The sequence below is a fragment of the Taudactylus pleione genome, unplaced genomic scaffold (genome assembly GCF_031769625.1).
Source record: "Taudactylus pleione unplaced genomic scaffold, aTauple2 ptg000502l, whole genome shotgun sequence".
Taxonomy (NCBI): Eukaryota; Metazoa; Chordata; class Amphibia; order Anura; family Myobatrachidae; genus Taudactylus; species Taudactylus pleione.
In genome coordinates this window covers 4867652-4884324 of record NW_028284904.1, presented here as the reverse complement: position 1 = coordinate 4884324, position 16673 = coordinate 4867652, and the positions used below count along the sequence as shown (strand labels likewise).

The 16673-nt window shown below is 44.6% G+C and overlaps 1 protein-coding gene across 4 annotated transcripts in view; it reads right to left on the bottom strand.

Annotated features, from left to right (window-relative positions):
* Window positions 1-16673, bottom strand: part of KCNIP2 (potassium voltage-gated channel interacting protein 2) — a 507168-nt gene that overhangs the window by 172362 nt on the left and 318133 nt on the right. The window contains exon 1 of one of the 4 annotated variants that reach the window (XM_088449949.1): window positions 1511-1613. The exons of the other annotated variants lie outside the window; for them this stretch is intronic. Within the exon in view, the coding sequence (XP_088306075.1) occupies window positions 1511-1613 (103 nt within the window). Of the gene's footprint in view, window positions 1-1510; window positions 1614-16673 lie in introns of those variants that run through there. 4 annotated transcript variants of the gene reach the window in all.

Genomic DNA, 16673 nt, shown 5'->3' with positions numbered 1-16673 from the left:
TGCTTTGAGTATAGCGCTGGGATTTACACCTGAACGCCACAAAGTTCTAAGTGGGCCCAACTTTTTTTTTTTTTCTTGTGTACCAGACAATAAATCAAAGTCATCTGAGGATGGAAAACCACTTTGAGGTACACAAATGTTTCATCCAGAAGCCAGGAGAGGAGTTTATCCATCCATATAGATCTCTATATTAGCCAAAAATTAACAATAATTCAGGGGGGATGTACATCCAGGGACTGCTGGTGTATGTGTATATATTCCACAAGGATTTTAAAGAAATTAAAATAAATTAACCGAAGGTCAACAAGTATAGATGAAACCACAGAATAAAATAACAAAGTTCAAAGAACGTATATATTTAAAAGCATAAAAAAAGATATATATATTTTATAGAAGAAAAGAGCATTGATCTCTACTGTCTGGGGAGAAATGTATCTATATTCCTCTCTTGCAGTTCACTCGGCTTGTGACCAGCACCTTCATTAATACTTAAACACAGAGGAGAGAGAGAGAAAGCACAGGGAAGAAGAGAACGTGCTTCTTCCAGGCTTTGGCTATAACTTGCGCTGCTGTGTACTTGGTGCTTTACACTGTATAAGTGATAACTGTACATTTCAGTACAGTCCGTCCAACTCACTACTTCGAATGTGTGAGTATTGTCACAGAGTCTACATATTTCATCGGTGGTTTTTTTTTTCCCCAATTTTTTTTACGCAACCCATTTCCAATTGATTATCTCGCATTGTTGCAAATTAATGACCGTTTAGCAGTGATGAAAAATTTTGTTTCTTCAGCAATCAGTAACGTGAGATTGCTAGTGATTTCCCACCCACAACACATGCTCAGATTAACCAGCCGTAAGGAATTTATTTGTTGTTCTTATTGTGTAAAATGTGCTTTGTTGTTATTACTGTGGTTCAAAATGCATTATGTCAATTGTTACTCTGTGATTGATTTTTGCACTTTAAAATAAAGACTTTATTGCTGCCTTCTACGCAATTATTCCATGTACTAAGAACATACCATATATAATATAACATTTTAGGTCTTTGCAACGGGAGAAGGTAAGTTTGATGTATCCTGATGTTAACAAGTCAAATACTTATCTGTATCAACTTTAACCATGAATAAGCAATAGCTGTAAACATGTTAAGGGGTTAATACTATTTTTAACATCTTTTCCTAATTCTTCCCAAGAATCACGTGCACTATAATGAAATCGTGACTCTGGAATAACACCTAGCAAGGCATTCCTGTGCACTATCAAGGGTCAAATCTATTTTAATACATTCAGTAAAATAATGAAAAGATCAAAAAGCAGTTAAGTGGTTCCACAGCAGCCGAATAACTCAAGTGATGCGATCAAGTGCTTGTCAAATTAATTGCACGAGCCAAACTATTAATAAATACAGTGGCTAAGCTCGTTATAATTAACGCAATTATCTTGCAAATTAGGAATATTCAAGAAACAGGCTTTACAAATATATAGTTATATATACGTATACATTACCTTCCACGGCCACAGGTTCAAAGAGCCCAAATTGTTCCAAAACTTTAACAAACAAAACTAAGACCACCAGGACTGCTATCATCTCAAGTCCTTCGAGATTCATGGTGGGCTGGGAGCATGGCACCTAAGAGTCCGAAATTCAAGTTGACTTTCTCCTCTGTCCCTTAGACCTCTGCCAACCTCCTTGGTGGAGTCACCCGGACATCTCAGCTGAGGCAATCACATGTTGTCCTCTACAGTCCCCATTAAAAATGGTTTTTCTTTTGCTGTTTTTTATTTTTGTTTATTCCAACAAATAGAAACTACTGGATGAGCTGGAGGAAGGAAAGAAAGTGTTGCTGTCACAGAAGTCTTCACTTAATCTTATGACCCACTCCATCAGTTTATAAAAAAAAAAAAAAAAGACTTTGGCAAAGGGAAAAAATATGTTGTTTGCCAAACCCACGCACTTAGCAGCGAGAGTTGATGGTCCGGAGGTACGGTAAATGGAGACGAGGAAGGACTCCTCTTTATTCACCTTGTGGGTCAAGGGCTGTTTGCAAGCGTAGAAAGAAAAGAAAAGAGGGACAAAGGAAAGGAAAAAGTAACGAAAGGGAGATTGGAAGGAAAAAAAAAGTAAGACAAAGAGGGAGAGGAGCAAAGAAAATAAACTAGAAGGAAAGAAGGAGCCAGAAAGAGCGAGAGAGCGGGATAGAGTGAGGGGAAGCATGCCCTCCCATTTCGGTGACACCATCATCAGCATTGATTTGCTTAATGCAGTTACTATGGAAACCAATGATAGATATTAGGTGTCCTCTTTCCACGTTTGGTGACATTCTGGGTTAAATGTTTTTGTGTTTTTTTGTGTTTTTTTCAGGAATAAAAACCAAAACAGCAATCCATTATCTGCTTCGGGACGTTTGGCAAGGCAAACCTCGTTGTGATAATCAGATTGCACTGTGGAAGTGCTGACTCTCATTAGTCAGGTATGTGTGCGTGCGTGTATGTATGGTGCGCGCAATGTCACCAGGCGAACAAGTCCTGCAACTGTTATTAAGTCACTTTGGAAGGTGATAATTCAGCTCTTAGTTGTAGGGGCCACATAATATGCTGCCTTTCATCAGGATATGGGGGGAGATGTACTAAGCCTTGGAGAGACATGAAGTGGACAGAGATAAAGTACCAACCAATCAGCTCCTAACTGTCACTTTACAGGCTAAGTGCCATATTCAATTTGAGGCGAAAAGTCCGTCATTTTCGCCTATTTCAATTATCCCCGTATTCAATTTGAAAGACTTTTCGGCGGTACGAAAAGTCTTTGTTAAAAAATGGGGATAACTTTTCTCCATGTAATACATGGCGAAAAAAAGATCAGAATTGGGCTTTAGGGATGCAGGCTTAAAAAAAAATAGCCTGCATCCCTTGGAATGTCCCCTAACAGTAATCTGTGTCAAAAAAAAAAATCAGGACACCCCAAAAAATTTACTTTAATTTTGGGGGTGAGAGAAAAAAATACGGGACAAACTTCTAAAATAGCTAAATTGATTCCAGAGGTGTTCCCATGTATGCGGCAGGCATTTTCTTCATTGCGGGTGGTAGCGGCAGGTGCATTTTTGAAGAATTTTTAAAAAAACATTTTAGGGACTTAAAAATATTTGCCCCCATTTTCATGTACCCCAAATTTGATGGCCATAGTTATTTTTCCCCCAAAAAATAGCTGAATGCTATTCTTCATCTGTTCTTCACAGGCACATTTATGCACCTGCCGCGGCTATTTAAAAACCCGACTTCCCTTCAGCAGGCCAAATCGGGGGTACCCATAGTGATCCCCCATGTCCGGACATCTTTAGGGGGGTGCCAGGATGATTTCCGGAAAAATTTACAGGACTTTTCGCCTGTTCCAGTTTTGCTGGGTCCCGTTTTCGCGTCCTTACAAATTGAATATGGGGATAAGCGGGGACACGCGCAATACTTTTCCGCCTGCGAAGGAGGTGAAAAGCCCAGCTAGAATACGGTCCTGTGTTTGAAGAATTACAGTTAGGAGCTGATTGGTTGGTACTTTATCTCTCTCCATTTTATCTCTCTCCAAGGCTTGGTACATCTACACCTATGTCCCAGAATTACATTATCAAAATTTGCACTGAAAACTTATTTGTCTCCCGGAATGTTTGGGAGAAATTCCGCAAGTTCTCCCTGACTCCCAAGAGAGCAAGGAAATCTCCCACACCCTGGCATTATACTATGGGGGCGGGGCTATGATGACATGACCTGTGTGGAATGTGAATGCACCACTTGGACTTCCTCTCTGAGTAAATGCCTATTAACAATTAGACCTCATGTACAAATCCCGGCACAGGCATCCCGAGGTAAGTAGCGTGGTTGGGGAGGGGGGTTTAGGGTTAGGCACTAGGGGGAGGGTTAAGGTTAGGCACTAAGGGGAGGGAGGGTTAGGTCTAGGGTGCAGGGAGGGGGAGGTTAGGTTTAGGCATTAGGGGGATGTTAGGGTTAGGCACTAGGGGAGGGTAGGGTTAGGCACTAGGAGAGGGAGGGTTAGGTCTAGGGTGCGGGGAGGTTAGGTGTAGGCACTAGGGGGAGGTTAGGGTTAGGCACTAGGGGAGGGTAGGGTTAGGCACTAGGAGAGGGAGGGTTAGGCACTAGGGGAGGGTAGGGTTAGGCACTAGGAGAGGGAGGGTTAGGTCTAGGGTGCGGGGAGGTTAGGTGTAGGCACTAGGGGGAGGTTAGGGTTAGGCACTAGGGGAGGGGAGGGTTAGGCACTAGGGGAGGGTAGATTAGGCACTAAGGAAAGAAAGGGTTAGGTTTACGGTGCAGGGAGGTTAGGTTTAGGCACTAGGGGGAGGTTAGGGTTAGGCACCGGGGAGGGTTACAGTTAGGCTAGGATCATGGGGAGGGTTAGGATACCGACCAACAAAGTGTCGGTATTCTAACCCTGTCGGGATGGCGGCGCCAGGATTCTGAGTGCTGGGATCCCGAACGCCGGCATCTCGTCCCCATCCCGCTGGGGAGGAGGATACATTTGCAGAGCCGTGCTTTACAAAAATTTAAAAGTTCCATCAACGTCAACAACAAGGAACACCCAAAAGTAGGCTTCATCTCTACCCCACTAGTCTCAGAATAATGTTACTCTGCAAAATGAAATCTGGTTTTGGCTATAATCTGTAAGATAGGCACAGTGATGCACTTACTTCCAGGGACAGCGCTACCATGTGGTGAACCTAGATGTTTGTCGTTGGTTAGATTTGTCGACATACAGCATGTCAGCTACACAATGTCGACATGTGCGCTATGTCGAAAGAGAGACTGCCGACGTGTTTATCGTGTCGTCATGGATGATGTCGACTTGTAACATGTCATCACTGCCCTCATGTTGGCAATGTCGACATCTATCCCCAACCTTAACCCTAACCTTAATGCTGACATGTCACTATGTCAAAATGTTATATGTCAATATTTTTTCCATGTGGAAATTTCCCAGATATTGACAGGTTAGATGTGGTCACTGCAAGCATGCTGCCCTAATAACATTCCAAAGTCTGGAGTCGCCATTATGAATGAGGGCTTAGTGAATGCATTCCTTTTGCCAAGGACAAAGGCGGAAAACCTGCACCTGCTATAGGGCTGGAGCCAGTTTAGATGGTGCGACCGATGTTGGCGTAGGCGGCGTTACAGCGTTTGCAGGCGCTCAAAGTGGGCATCTCAGTCCTTACACACTCATATGCACGGCTGTACACCAGGGAAGCACTTTGTAGCGGCATTTGCGCAAACATACAACTGGCACGAGATACAGACGTTGCAGCATCTCACGCAGAACCAGGACCTAAATGTGTATATATTCACCAGTATACAAAGCTCTTGGCGGCCGCACTGCCCTTATTTATACGTTTGGCTTCGTGACCGCCATCGCTATCAGCGCGCACTATCACCACTTTTGTTTCTGGGTGTTTTACGTGGCGATGCAACCGTGTACAACTCTGCATCCGGAGAAAGCACAGCGGAAAAACAAGCGAGATAATTTCACAAAACTGACCTGCGATGACTTCTGCATCCGCCCAGTAACGCCCAGTGTGCTCGGTAGCACTATTACCATGCACAGCACATTATATTACACCTAGAGAACAATAAGTCTTGTGTGATGACGACAGTACACTGTTTTACGTTAATAAGGGGTAAGAGACAGAATAGATTTATTCCTGATGTTACTGTGCATTCCCCAAATTTCAGAGGATACTATTCATTTCTTACAAGCCTTGTTTTCTGTCTTTATGTGTATTTATTTTCAATAAATTTCTGGGACTGTCCCGCCCACGGGCCGCAGTGTGCCGCGGCGGGGGGGGGAAGCTGGGGAGAGCACAAACCGCCGCTCTGCATAGCAGCGGGCAGGGGCGTAACTAGAACTTTTTGGGTCCCATAGCAACATTTTTAGGGTGCCCCCCTAACTTAGATCTCACACAATAACCACAGTATTTCCCCTAAAACATTAAATGCCCACTGTAATGGTGCCCCTTACGCAGTGCCCCCAGTAGTAAGCCCCCTGTAGTTGCCACCAGTAATGAGCCCCCTGTAATGCCCCCAGTAGTGAGCCCCTTGTAGTTGCCCCCCAGTAGTGAGCCCCCTGTAATGCCCCAGTAGTGAGCCATCTGTAATGCCCCCAGTAGTGAGCCCCCTGTAGCTGCCCCCAGTAGTGAGTCCCCTGTAGCTGCCCACAGTAGTGAGCCCCCTGTAGCTGCCCCCAGTAGTGACCCCCCTGTAGCTGTCCCCAGTAGTGACCCCCCTGTAGCGAGATCCCAGTAGCTGCCCCCAGTAGTGATATCTCAGTAGCTGCCCTCCCCCCCCTTAACCCCCGCGCGCGCATACGCACACAAAAACCACTTACCTTTATCCCCGCTCCTGTGAAGCCGCCGTCTGCCCCGGCGCCCGCTCCTCGGCCCTATGGGAGTGACATCATGATGTCACTTCCATAGTGCACTGCGGGACCCGGAAGACGGAGTGAGCTCCGTCCTCCGGCTGCCGTCGGGGGTTTGAATAGGAGCCGGGCGTCCGCTGGTAACACAATCTCAGCGGGCGCCCGGCATATGGAGGGTGCAGGGGGTGCGATCGCTGGGCCGGCGGGCCCCTTAAGCTGAAGGGCCCCATAGCAACCGCACCCCCTGTACCCTCCATAGTTACGCCACTGGCAGCGGGTGTGCAGGAGGAGAACAGATGCCGTGCGCATCTGTTCTCATGTGTACGGACTGCCTGGGGGCTTCCCAGCATCTCGGAGAGTGCTGGGCACGCCCCCAAAGTGACGAAAATGGGGGAAGTTGCGAGGCTCTGCCCCGATTTCCATAGGCTCCACCCACGTTGTGCTAGCCACACCCCCTTTTCGGCCGCACGCGCCATCGGCGCCCGACCTGTCCCCCTTAGGATCTTAAAATTAAAATGTTGGGAGGTGTGTCGTGGTAGTATTGTGGGCCTGTATTCTGACTCTGCTCGTTCCTGGTGTGTGGGAGGAGATGGGAGGATGAGTAGGATGAAGTATTCATTTCAGTTCCCTGATAACATACAGTAAATACAGACTTCTGCTACAATGAATAGGACGTACTCTAGAGAATGTTAAAGTATCCTGGTATTACCCATGGCGTGAGAATAACTAAACGTTTTCTAGTTGCTTCTACAAAATACTTAAAAAGGATGGTGACATGGGCGGCTGAATGAGGCCTATGAAAGTCTCAAGTCACACAGAGTTCCACCCAATACTAAGCACTGTAAAGGCTAATGGTGCATACACGGTCAGATTTTTCTTCAGATCTGAACGATAACAATTTAAAATGTCGTTCATATCTGAAGGAAAATCTGACATATCTGTCAGATCTGTCAGATGAACGATTTGAACAATGCACGTTCCCGATGGTCAGATAACGATATCAGACATCTGATGTGTTTGCAGTCAGACTTAGACGATTCCATTCATTTTAATGCAGTCAAAATCGTTCAAATCGTTCAAATCTTTGGTAAAATTGTTCATCTGACAAATCTGACCGTGTGTATGCTCCATAAACCATACTTACCTACATTTGAAAAAGCATTTCAGGGAGATTGTGAAAGCAGCACCTATGAGCGCGGCGGTAAAGTGGGCGTGTCCTGCTACATCTGAGAGGTGTTTCATATAGTTGTCTTACATCCAAATGTAAATGAGCCCCAAAGTAGTTAGTGATCTATTCGTTGATGATTGAAAACACACTGATACTTTTCAGAAAATGTATGTAGCCATAGGGATCATTGTGCCTTATAATAAGCAATGCTGGGAAATTATACTAATGATCACATTTAAATATATATATATATATATATATATATATATATATATATATATCTGTTTTATTTATTATATAACAGCTTCATAGTGGGGGTAAGATGCAATGAGGGAGATTGGCAGACTGTTCAGGGAGATTGCTACTATTTCAGGGAGTCTCGCTGACAGAGAGAGAGTTGGCAAGTACTGTATGGACTAAACTAAGCAAGAAGGAAACGTATAACTGGTGCATATTAGTTCCTTATTGTCAGTTTAACAATATTAAAACTCACTGAGTTCAGGGGTGAGAGCTATTTATCATTATTATCCTTATCATGGCTACGGGACATATTTATTATTAATCAAGGATTTCCAAGCGTAATATATTGGCTAATTATGCTGTCACCAATGAGATCTAGGAGAATGGTGTTATCCAATGTTAACTATATAACGTAGGAGCAATCAGTTTTCTCCAGTGCTAGGTGTTTAATAAATAAACCCAATTTTAAAATTATCATATCTCTGGTGAAAACTACAATGTGGGTGTTACCACAGCCAAGTGGGTGTGACCAATGCTGTGTGGGTGTGATCATAGCCACATGGGTGTGACCAGCGCTGTGTGGGTGTTACCAGAGCCACATGGGTGTGACCAGTGCTGTGTGGGTGTGACCAGAGCCACATGGGTGTGACCAGTGCTGTGTGGGTGTTACCAGAGCCACATGGGTGTGACCAGTGCTGTGTGGGTGTGACCAGAGCCACATGGGTGTGACCAGTGCTGTGTGGGTCAAATCAGAGCCACATGGGTGTGACCAGTGCTGTGTGGGTGTGACCAGAGGCACATGGGTGTGATCAGTGCTGTGTGGGTGTGACCAGTGCTGTGTGGGTGTTACCAGAGCCACATGGGTATGACCAGTGCTGTGTGGGTGAAATCAGAGCCACATGGGTGTGACCAATGCTGTGTGGGCGTGACCAGTGCAGTGTGGGTGTGACCAGAGCCATGTGGGTGTGACCAGTGCAGTGTGGGTGTGACCAGTGCAGTGTGGGTGTGACCAGAGCCACATGGGTGTGTACACCCCATACACTATCAGCCCTTCTGTCTCCCATAATACATAAATATAGGAAGAAAAATACACGTAATTTTGTGAGAAAACTAGAAAGACTATTTTTTAATACTTATCATCATGCTGATGATGGGCCTATATTTATGTGGAGGCCTAGAGCTGTAGCTCCACCCGCCCCATTGTTAATGTGGTCCAGACCATTTAGCAAAAAAATGTCAGTTATCAACTGTATCCAACTGTATCTGCTGATATGACGTCTTTAGGGGCAATTTTATCACAATCACATCTCAGATTCAGATGTATCAAATATTGCATGCAGAGACAGAGCCTGCGAGAAAGCTCTGCCCTGCACTTCTCAGGGTATATTTCACAAAAAATACCCTAAGAGTGTGACTGCCTGCTACCAGGGCATGTCAGTTTGCAGCACAGCGCAGATGAGCGGGGTCACAGAGCAAGAGCCCGGCGATCAGATAACCGGATTCCCAGAGGAGCTCACCAGATCAACGATCACCAGTCTCTGGGTTCATGTAAGTATTTAATTTTTCTTTAAATATCTTTTTTTAATTACAGTGATTAGCCTGTGGTCTAATTGGGTATGCAGTCGGGAAGCCGGCGGACCTAATCCCGACCCTCGGCTTTCCCGACTGTCTAATCCCGGCAAGGGTCTAAAGACAGGTGTTGAAATCCCGACGCCTGTCATTAGACATATGCTGGGAGACCGGAAGGGGGGGTTAGTGTTAGGCACCACCGGGGTCAGGGTTATTTGAGTGATACTAAAATAATGTGAAAAGGGTGTGATTGATAAATATGCCCGAATAAGGGCTTTATTATTAACAGTATTTTTACAAAAATAAAGTGAAAAATGGTGTTTTCACACCCTTTTCACATTATTTTAGTATCACCGAAAGCTACTAAAGGGCTCTATTTACTACAATCCGCATTGGTAATGCAGATTGTAGTGTGATATTACCGAGTGAATTCGCATTGCGAATTCAGGCAATATCACAGGGATTTACTACAAATCCCTTGCAGGGACAGAGCTTGCGATAAAGCTCTGTCCCTGCTAATCCCCTTCGGAGCCTTATCACGGTATTTTCGCAAAAAATACCGTGATTAAGTGCCCACGCATGCGCCGACCGGTCGCCGCTGCTACCCCCCGGCACTAAGCCCTGTGCACTGTGGGAGACCAGCTGACCGGAGGGGAGTCATCACCGGAGGCCCGATCACCGGTCCCTGGAGTCAGGTAAGTAATTTTTTTTTTTACTTTTTTTTTTTTTTACAGTAATCAGCTTGCGGTCTGTTTAGACCATACAGCTGATTACTGGGACTGACTCCCGGCTCTGCTCTCCTCCTCCAGGTGGCATTATTATCACAGGGCTTTCCCCGGTATTTTTTTCACATTTATTTTTAGTAACTCTGGTCGGATCACTTTTCCCATTACAATTATGGGAAATGCGATCTGCTTTACTAAAAATAAGTGATACTTAGGGGTTGGAGTAGAATTTTATGAATTCTACTCCAATTGCCCTATAGTAACTATATGTGATACTAAAATAATGTGAAAAGGGTGTGAAAACATCCTTTTTCACTTTATTTTAGTAAAAATAATGTTAATAAATAGAGCCCTAAAGGGCAATTGGAGTAGAATTTGTAAAATTCTACTCCAACCACTAATTATCACAAATTTTTAGTAAGCAGATCGCATTTCCCATAATTGTAATGGGAAATGTGTTCTGGCCAAAGTTACTAAAAAAAAATAGTGAAAAAATACCGGGGAAACCTGGAGGTGACTTTATCCAGGGTCTTCCTCGGTTACCAGACTCTTGCTCTGCTCTAAAAGGCAGAGCAGAGCCCGGAGCCGGCCCCAGTGATCAGCTGTGTGGTCTAAACAGACCACACGCTGATACACTGTAAAAAAATAAAAAAGAAAACAAAATAGTAAAAAAAAAAAAAAAAAAAAACTTACCAGAGGCCCTGATTCTGAGCTGGACGCTCTTTGTGAGCGCTCACTCTGAATCAGGGCAGACCTTTTTTTTTTTTTTACCGGGCTCCAGGCCGCTCGCTAAGCTGTGGGTGACCACCCACAGCTTTAGCGGGCAGGCGATGGTCGCAACCATTGCGACGAAACCCTTGTGGTAGGGTCTCGTCCACCGCAAGCTCCAGTAAACTTCCTGCTCTAATAGAGCAGGAAGTTCACTACTGACATGACATCACGTGTGATGTCAGTAGTGCCGCCCCCAAACAGCAGGCGTTCCTTCGGGAATGCCTCCGTTTGGCCAGCCACCCCCCCGACCCGCCTACAAAACGGGGCGAGCTGTCAATCAACATAGACAGCCGCCCCGTTTTGCTGCGAGCCCCGAGCGAGTGAAGTTCTCACTCACTCTGGGGCTTGCGCTTGCGCACTGCCCGGCCATCGACCCGCTTGCGAGCGATATGCGCTTGCGAGCGGGTCTGAATCAGGCCCAGAGATGGGAGATCGGGGCTCCCGTGATGTCCTTCCTCCGGTCAGCTGCTCTCCCATCCTGCACTGGGGCCCGGTCGACACCTGACTGGGTCCCAGTGCAGGATGGGATGTCAGCTGACCGGAGCCACGGAGGACATCACAGGAGCACCGATCACCAGAGGTAAGTGTAGTTAAGGGAGAACGGGGTCGTGATCGCGGGGGGACGGGCTTATCGTCAGGGGTGGGGCTTAGCGGCAGCCAGTCGACGCATGCGCAGGCACTTGTCACGGTATTTTTTATTAAAACACAGTGATAAGCGTGCGGAGGGGATTCGCAGGGACAGAGCTTTATCGCAAGCTCTGTCCCTGCAAGGGATTTTTAGTGAATTCCTGTGATATTGGCTGCGAATTCAGTCGGTAATATCACACTACAATCTGCATTCAAAATGCGGATTGTAGTAAATAGAGCTCAAAGTACCAACCTCCTAACTGTGATTTTTAAAACACAGGGGGAGATGTACTAAGCCTTGGAGAGAGATAAAGTACAAAGAGATAAAGTACCAGCCAATCAGCTCCTAACTGTCGGTTTACAGGCTGTGTTTGAAAAATGGCTGTTAAGAGCTGATTGGTTGGTACTTTACCTCTCTCCAAGGCTTAGTACATCTACCCCAATCTGTACGATGACAGTTAGGTGCACATTGGTTGGTACTTTGGGGTCTATGTACTAAGCCTTGGATAGAGATAAAGTACCAACCAATCAGCTCCCGTCATTTTTCAAACAGAGCCTGTAAAGTGACAATTAGGAGCTGACTGGTTGGTACTTTATCTCCGTCCACTTTATCTATTTCCAAGACTTACAGTAGTACATAGAGCCCATTGATATCTCTCACAATTGTATCTCTCTCCAAGCTTTAATTAATACACCCTTAGATACTTGTTACATTATAAACAGCCTTTGTGATGTCACTCAGCTTTGGCAGATAGGTCACCAATTTGTTTAATTTATTAACTGTATCTGCTGATATGACAAAACACAATATAAGGCATACTTCCTTTAACCAAAATATATATTGATATATACGAAATATAATGATAGATAGATATATAGATAGATAGATAGATAGATAGATAGATAGATAGATATGAGATAGATAGATAGATAGATAGATAGATAGATATGAGTTAGATAGATAGATAGATAGATAGATAGATAGATAGATATAATTGGTGAAATGCAGATATGATGTGACTTAAACCTCAATAGGCTGATTATGTGACTTTCTATGAAACTGTTATAAACTTTATATGTTAATATATATATATTGAGTTATTGACCTTGTAATGTAAGCTTATTTTAACCTAAATGATGGATAGATTATAAATACATTATACATAGATAGCAATGGCAAAATTAATGCAAGATGTGATTTTTCACCTCAGTATAGTGACCATGTGACTAGTTTAATCATAACCAGCCTTTGTGATGTCACTCAGCTTTGGTAGAAAGGTCACCATTTTGTAGAGAAGTGTCAGTTATCAACTGTATCTGCTGACATGACATGTCACACTGTAAGGTATGCTTATTTTACCATAAATATTACATAATGAAAAATAATTAGAGATGTGATTTATAACCGTAAAAGGCTGATCATGTGGCTTACTATAGAACTGTCAGTTATCAACTGTATCTATAAATGCCTACTGACCTTGTAATATAAACTTATCACTAGGATGTGATTTGAACCTCAATAGGCTGATTATGTGACTTTCTATGAAACTGTTAGTTATCAACTTTATATGTTAATATATATATTGACCTTGTAATGTAAGCTTATTTTAACCTAAATTATGGATAGATTATAAATACATTATACATAGATAGCAATGGCAAACTGAATGCAGGATGTGATTATTCTCCTCAGTATACTGACCATGTGACTTGTTACATCATAAACAGCCTTTGTGATGTCACTCAGCTTTGGCAGAAAGGTCACCGTTTTGTAGAGAACTGTCAGTTATCAAATGTATCTGCTGATATGACATGTCACACTGTAAGGTATGCTTATTTTACCCTAGAAAGATAGATAGATAGATAGATAGATAGATAGATAGATAGATAGATAGATAGATAGATAGATAGATAGATAGATAGATAGATAGATAGATATGGTGAAGTTCAAATATGATGTGATTTATAAAAACCTCAATAGACTGATCATGTGACTTGCTATAGAACTGTCAGTTATCAACTGTATCTGTAAATGTCTTCTGACCTTGTAATGTAAACTTATTTTAACCTAAATGATAGATAGATTCTAAATACATTATAAATAGATAACAAGGGCTACATGTATGCAGAAGATGATTTTTTACCTCAGTATACTGACCATGTGACTTGTTACATCATATATAGCCTTTGTGATGTCACTCAGCTTTGGTAGAAAGGTCACCATTTTTAGTGACAGATTAACGGTCACATGGGCCTGGGGCTGAAAATGTTCAGGGGCCTTTACTGAGAAGGAGAGGAGCCGTGACCAGTGCTGTGTGGGTGTGACCAGACCCATGTGGGTATGTACACCCCATACACTATCAGCCCCATTGTCTCCCTAAATACATAAAAATAGTATTAATTTTGTGAGAAAATTGGAAAAACAATTTTAATATTTATAATTTATGGCTGACTGCTGGCCCAGCTAAGCAGCTGATCTTCATCGTGCTGATGATGGGCCTATTTTTATCTGGAATCCTGGAGCTCCATCTGCCCCATTGTTAATCTGGCCCTGCATGCCCGCTAAAACCTTAATGCAGCTCTGATGTGGGTCACCAAATCTCTTTCTTTTCTTTTTCTTTATTTACTATGCAGAACCCAGATCTCTGCTGTCTTCAGGCCTCTCAATTTCTGATGACTAGATAACAGACATGAGATCTGTGGTGGTAACACAACGTAGACACAAATTAATTACTTAGCATCTGCTGAGGTCCTGTGAGGTCTCACGGGGAACTGGAGATGAACTTCTGCCATCATGCCCATGAACAGCTACCAGCACTCCGATTGGTGGAGAGAGCCACAATTCACCAATCAGTGTGTGAGGAACTCTCAGCACCACGAAACCGATCGCTATAGGAAGCCGCCATAACTACTATACACACCAGTCAAACTTTCTGGTGGGCCATGGAAACTTTTGTGATCCAGCTAGCCCTGATATGAGAAAAGAACATCCTGGGAGTGAGAGATCGAGAAATCCCCCGACCTCCCCCTCCTGCTAATCTTGCCAGCCCACTTCGAAAATCTTCTGAATGGCTGAATTCTTTCAGATAGGGCGTTTCTTGAAAGGAGGGGGCCCGTGTGCAGTCTCCGTCACGGGCACCCTCCTCTATGTCCGGCTGCCCGCAGCGCACTGAGCCGCACTTATAGACTCTGGGCACTAGAGTGTGTACAGAGTCTATAGCACATGTGCAGGTCGCCAGGGAAACGGGCACGGTGGCCATTTTCCCTGTACTGCGCATGCGAAAAACGACAGGAAAATGGCCACGGCGGCCATTTTTCCAGACGTTTTTACAGTGCAGACTCCGGCGCCGACGTGGGACTCCAGAGGGGTAAGTTTAATATGGGTGCAGGGTGTGCGGTGCGGGCCCCCCTCTGGACCCAGGGGCTCGTTTGCACCGCATACCCTGCACACATTATAAATACGTCCCTGACTGGGAAGGATTCGATTGGATCCCTCCCATATCCCATAGACTTCTACCACAAGATCCAAGCTCCGGAATGTATGGCAGACTGGAGCTTGGTACATATGGAAATGCGGCCAAAACTCCAAAATCTGAATTTTCAAAAATGTTGCCGCATTTTTGCCTTTAGTACATCCCGCCCATAATATTTCTGCCCAGGAAATGACTCCCTCCCCTCGTGTAGATGGCAGGCACACTTTAACTTGTGCTAGTATACCATACTTGCATAGTCTCCTGGAGCGTATGGGGGACTCACAAATGTTGGGGAGTCCGGGGAGAGTAAATTACCCATCCAGCATTATTTTTTTTATAACATGGGTAAGAAAGGTGGCACGAAAGAATCACGTCCCTTCAGCCCCGACACTACTTCATGATCCCGGGATTCACAGCACTATGCCGCAGGAGGCGGGGCCTAAATACACAAAGTGTACACCCCCACCACAAATCACACGCATCTTCACTCCGGGAGAGCAGCAGACGTTAGATTCTGTGAATGTATTGTTACATTGCAGCTCCAGAAATAACATGACATCACTAGCGAGACAATCAGTGCCAAGATCACTGCGCTCACAGTCATCAGATAACCTTGTGAGGACGTAAAGTCACCCAGCAGAGTGGAGTACACAGAGAGAGACAGGCTGCTTCTTCTGCAGGTGTCAGAGTGCAATGAGAGAGTGCTGGCTCCGGGAAAACATCGAGAAGGCTGCTGCAACTACATGGGAACAGGAGGAAGTGATGTACGGAGGTCAAGTAATGAAGGGGGCTAACTGCAGTGTACAACACATCTACACCACAAAATGGCTCCTTTATTATTTATTGCATTTAGGTGCAGCACTTGCATTGAACCTCAGTGACCAACTTGGAATTACAGGTATCTTTTGTCTAGTCACGTAGGGGTGGGCCCACTTGTCTAGTCACGTAGGGGTGGGCCCATTTATCTAGTCACTTAGGGGTGGGCCCATTTATCTAGTAACGTAGGGGTGGGCCCATTTGTCTAGTCACGTAGGGGTGGGTCCATTTATCTAGTCATGTAGGGGTGGGCCCATTTATCTAGTAACGTAGGGGTGGGCCCATTTGTCTAGTCACGTAGGGGTGGGTCCATTTATCTAGTCACGTAGGGGTGGGCCCATTTGTCTAGTCACGTAGGGGTGGGCCCACTTGTCTAGTCACGTAGGGGTGGGCCCACTTGTCTAGTCACGTAGGGGTGGGCCCATTTATTTAGTCACGTAGGGGTGGACCCATTTATCTAGTCATGTAGGGGTGGGCCCATTTGTCTAGTCACGTAGGGGTGGGCCCTCCAGCTGTTGTAGAACTACACATCCCAGCATGCCCTGCAACAGTTTTGCTATTTGGCCATGCTAAAACTGTTGCAAGGCATGCTGGGATTTGTAGTTCAACAACAGCTGGAGGGCCGCTTACTGCACTACAGTGTGACAATGAAACCAAGTGTCCGATTGGTTGCTATGGTTTTGTGCAAATTTTTTCACTAAATGTCAAGTGAGCGCTGGAGTCCTCATCTATTTCGGTGGCACCAGGAGAAAGTGGGTTGGTATTAAAGGGCATATTTATTAACATTATTTTTTGACTAAAATAATGTGAAAACGGGTGTTTTCACACCCTTTTCACATTATTTTAGTATCACATGAATTTACTAAAGGGCGAT